The sequence below is a fragment of the Trichomycterus rosablanca genome, chromosome 10, assembly GCF_030014385.1.
Source record: "Trichomycterus rosablanca isolate fTriRos1 chromosome 10, fTriRos1.hap1, whole genome shotgun sequence".
NCBI lineage: Eukaryota > Metazoa > Chordata > Actinopteri > Siluriformes > Trichomycteridae > Trichomycterus > Trichomycterus rosablanca.
The window spans coordinates 5,758,290-5,762,812 of NC_085997.1; the positions used below are offsets into that span (position 1 = coordinate 5,758,290).

The 4,523-nt window shown below is 42.0% G+C and overlaps 1 protein-coding gene across 1 annotated transcript; it reads right to left on the minus strand.

Moving 5' to 3' along the window:
• Positions 1-205: 205 nt before the first annotated feature.
• On the minus strand, positions 206-3,447 carry cabp5a (calcium binding protein 5a). Its single transcript, XM_063003408.1, has 6 exons — positions 3,431-3,447; positions 3,271-3,323; positions 2,434-2,577; positions 2,195-2,304; positions 938-1,085; positions 206-372 (listed from the first exon to the last, which is right to left on the minus strand). The coding sequence occupies exons 1-6, from the start codon at positions 3,445-3,447 to the stop codon at positions 344-346; spliced, it is 501 nt and encodes a 166-aa protein (XP_062859478.1). The 3' UTR covers positions 206-343.
• Between the last annotated feature and the right edge of the window lie 1,076 nt (positions 3,448-4,523).

Below are 4,523 nucleotides of genomic sequence, written 5' to 3' on the forward strand. Positions count from 1 at the left end.
TTCTTACTATAAGGCTACCAGAGCCACCCCAATACATGTAACAGTTATTACATATTGAATAATACAACATACTGTAACTCTTTTTTCATTTATTATTAACATTTAATAATAAATTACTAACAATGTCAGTGTTTAAATAAAATACAATATAATATATTTTATATTACATTTCTTTATAATAATTTAATATAATTGTATCTGTACTTCCAGTCATATTTATATTTATACATCCTGAAAATATCAATTGATGTAAATTCAGCCGATTATTATTATTAATTTTTATATACAGGATATACGTACAGTATTTTTTGCATATATTGAAGCATTGTCTTGTATACTTCTTTCAGCAGCTTGACATCATCTTCACAAACTCTGTAAAATAAATGAGAAGTTATAAAATACCACACACGAAAAATTACGTGTTATTTAAATTTTTTTTTTTTAATGCATTTTTTCCCCTTTTTCTCCCCCTTTAGCGCGTCCAATTGCCCAATTGCATCATGCTTCCTCTCTGCCTATGCCGATCCCTGCTCTGACCGAGGAGATCGAAGCTAACACACGCCCCCCTCCGACACATGGGCAAGTTGTATGCATCTTATCACCCACACATTGACGAGTGTTGTGCCACCTAGCGTTGTGTACGGAGAGACACACCCTGAGAGCACTCTTTTCTCATCTCTGTGAAGGCGCCTCTAATCGGCCAGCAGAGGTCGTAATTGCACCAGTCTGACAGAGAGAGACCCCATCCGACTTAGTCCCGCCCACCTGAACAACCTGCCAATCGTTGTTCATTAGCCGGCAAGGCAGAGCTGAGATTCGATGCAATGTATTCGAGATCCCAGTGTGGTTGCAGCGTGTGTTTTTACCGCTGCGCCACCTGAGCGGCTTCGTATGTTATAACTACATATAATGACTATAATATAATTTGTCAAAGCACCTTCGAAGTCTACCCTTCCATCACCGTTATTATCCGCCTCTCTGACCACTGAATTGATCTCCTTTTGGCTCATGGTTTCCCCCAGTAGCTTGGTCATAGCCTGTCTTAGCTCTTCTGTTGTGATCTCTCCATCACCGTCCATGTCGAACTGCAGTGGAAGGACAAGAAACTATGGGGGAAATGATAACAGGGCTGGTCTATACACCGATCAGGCATAACATTATCACCACCTTCCTAATATTGTGTTGGTCCCCCTTTTGCTGCCAAAACAGCCCTGACCCTTCAAGGCATGGACTCCACTAAACCCCTGAAGGTGTGCTGTGGTATCCGGCACCAAGATGTTCGCAGCAGATCCTTTAACTCCTCTAAGCTGTGAGGTGGGGCCTCCATGGATCGGACTTGTTTGTCCAGCACGTCCCACAGACGCTCGACTGGATTGAGATCTGGGGAATTTGGAGGCCAAGTCAACACCTCAAACTCATCGTTGTGCTTCTCAAACCGTTCCTGAAGCATTTTTTGCTTTGTGGCAGGGCGCATCATCCTGCTGAAAGAGGCCACAGCCATCAGTGTCAAAGTAACATCCACATGGATGGCAGGACCCAAGGTTTCCCAGCAGAACATCGCCCGAAGCATCACACAGCCTCCGCCGGCTTGCCTTCTTCCCATAGCGCATCCTGGTGCTGTGTGTTCCCCCCGTGATGTAAAAGAAAACATGATTCATCAGACCAGGCCACCTTCTTTCATTGCTCCGTGGTCCAGTTCCGATGCTCACGTGCCCATCGTTGGCGCTTTCGGCGGTGGACAGGGGTCAGCATGGGCACCCTGACTGGTCTGCGGCTATGCAGCCCCATACGCAACAGACTGATGCACTGTGTATTCTGACACATTTGAGCTAGCATTTGATTCATACTGACGCACGTGCATCAGTAAGCCTTGGCCAATGTCCAATTACCCGATTGCATTTCGACACGTGTGCAGAACCTGATTGCATCTTTTCACCTGGACAAGACATATGGGGCTCAGTCTAACACATGGAGAGTCATGCACTGATTTGATCTGATCTTACTGATGGACAAGCCATTGTCTGTGTAGGCTTGTCTGTGTAGGCGCCCAGCATGCTGGCTGCCGGATGTATAATGTCTTAGTAAATTACATTTAATACCTATGTTATACTATTTGAAATGGGAGAGTCACATTTGTTCTGAGCAGTGGGTACCATTGGATAAAAAGTACCTAGTATCACTTTTCCCTTCTTACCTGTCTAAAAGCATCTTTCAGTTCCTTCATTCCAATCATCCCGGCTGTTTCAGCCAAGAGTTTTGGCGCCATCAGCTCCACGAAGTCTTCGAAGTCCACCTGCCCCCCCACTACAAGACAAATACTCTAATGTAATGTCAGTTCAGTGATAATTCATATGTATTCTACACTGTATAGTAGTAATAATGTTATTCAGTCTCATTTAGAGTACACAATATGATTATATTTATTAAACTCACAGTTCATGTTGATATTCTGGCCCAGTTCAATCAGCTCCATCTCTGTAGGCATGTAACCCATGGTTCTCATCAGGTTCCCTAGATCTTTACAGCTGATTAATCCATCCTTATCTTTATCGAACTCGACGAATGCCTCACGCAACTCTGCAAGAACAGACAAAAGTACAACCCCAAATCAGAAAAAAAGAAGCGGCATCGACTTCTCTGGGCTCTGAGGCATCTAGGATGGACCATCACACAGTGGAAACGTGTATTGTGGTCAGATGAATCAGCATTCCAGGTGAGAAACTACTGTATGGTGGTGATTGACCAGTACATAGTACTGTACATTTGTAGAGTAAATATAGAGTAAACACACACATTTACATATTTATATACATTTTGTTTTATAAACAGTAGAATTTGTATAGCAGCAGAGATACTAAAGAATATCCAGTCAGAGTCTATCCAGCTGGGGGTGCTGGAGCTTATCCCAGCTTTTTAATGGGCGCAAGGAACACAGTAACACCCTGGACGGGGCGCCAGTCCATCGCAGGGCAGACACACATACACACACCCATTCATCCATAGTGCAATTCAGTGTCTCCAATTAACCTGACTGTATGTTTTTGGACTGTGGGAAGAAAACCCACACAGACTCACACAGAACATGCAAACTCTGCACAGAAAGGACCCGGACCGCCCCACCTGGGGACAGTGCTACCCACCATGCCGCCCCATGATATTTCTGATTGTCATTACACTGTTTTTGAAGTTATATTAAGGACTCAGTACTTTGTTTTAGCTTCTATATTTGATATAATTTGATTATAATAATATATCATTGTATATATTTACCTTCAATCTCTTCATCTGCCAATTCTCTCTCCTGGAAAAAAATACAGTGTATACTTTAAACACTGTAATTTACATCCTTTCACCTGGTCAAAATACACAATACATACTGTACATATACATTAACAGTTTTGATAATCTATAGTACTTACAGCCTTCCCACCACGAATGAAGATGCATGCAGACATCCCTTTAAAGAAAATAAAGTTCAGTTCTAATAATGTAGCCAGTATTAGAAAGCCAAAGTATAATTAAATAAAAGATTTTATAGGTACAGAAAGTCTGTCGTATATGGAACTCTACAGTCCTGAGCCGTCCTGCCCGCTCTGTTTTCTCTCCCCTGTGCCTGGTCTCTTTATAAATGAGTGAGAAAGTGAGTTACTAGCGAAAAGGAAAGCAGCAGGACGTGTTGTCATCATGACATCATTGGTTTTAATGCCCATTCAGTCACCACGTTATTATAATCTGGTAGCAAGTCCTGCACATAATGTAGTTCATTTTCTAAATAAGTTTCCTAAGTCACATTTATTCATTGTCTGTTTTATCCTATTTATTGTCACAGTGGGTCTGATTCACTGGTCAAATGCTAGGAAACACACACACATTTACCCACAGCAAAGTTTATTTTCCTTCACCATCCACCATACATAATATTGGTAAAAGATGCCCGTATAGGTCAAGTAGATCCATACAGCCACTTGGGCTCAGGGTACTTCAGAAAACTATTGTTACTTAACACAGTCCACCACTGCATCAAGAAAAGCAACCTGAAACTCTATTACACAAAGAAAAACACATACATCAATTCTATGGACAAATTGTGCTAAGTTCTCTGGGCCTGAGTTCATCTCAGATGGACCGAAACTGTTGCTGCAGTGTTGGAAACACAGAAATACCTTTATATGAAGAAGAAGATATATTTCATTTGTCATATATACTGTACATATACAGTACAATGAAATTCTTTCTTCGCATATCCCAGCTTGTTTGGAAGCTGGGGTCAGAGCGCAGGTTCAGCCATCGTACGGCGCCCCTGGAGAAGACAGGACCTTGCTCAAGGACCCAACAGTGGCTGCATAGCAGAGCCTGGATTTGAACTGCCAATCTTCTAGTTGATAGCCCAAAGCTCTACCCACTAGGCTACCACTGTCCCTGGTATATAATATCATAATTATAGGAATTCAAATAGGAATTCAAAAATTTGTAGGGGTGTCCCAATACTTTTGTCCATATAGTGTATATAGTGTTCATAAAAG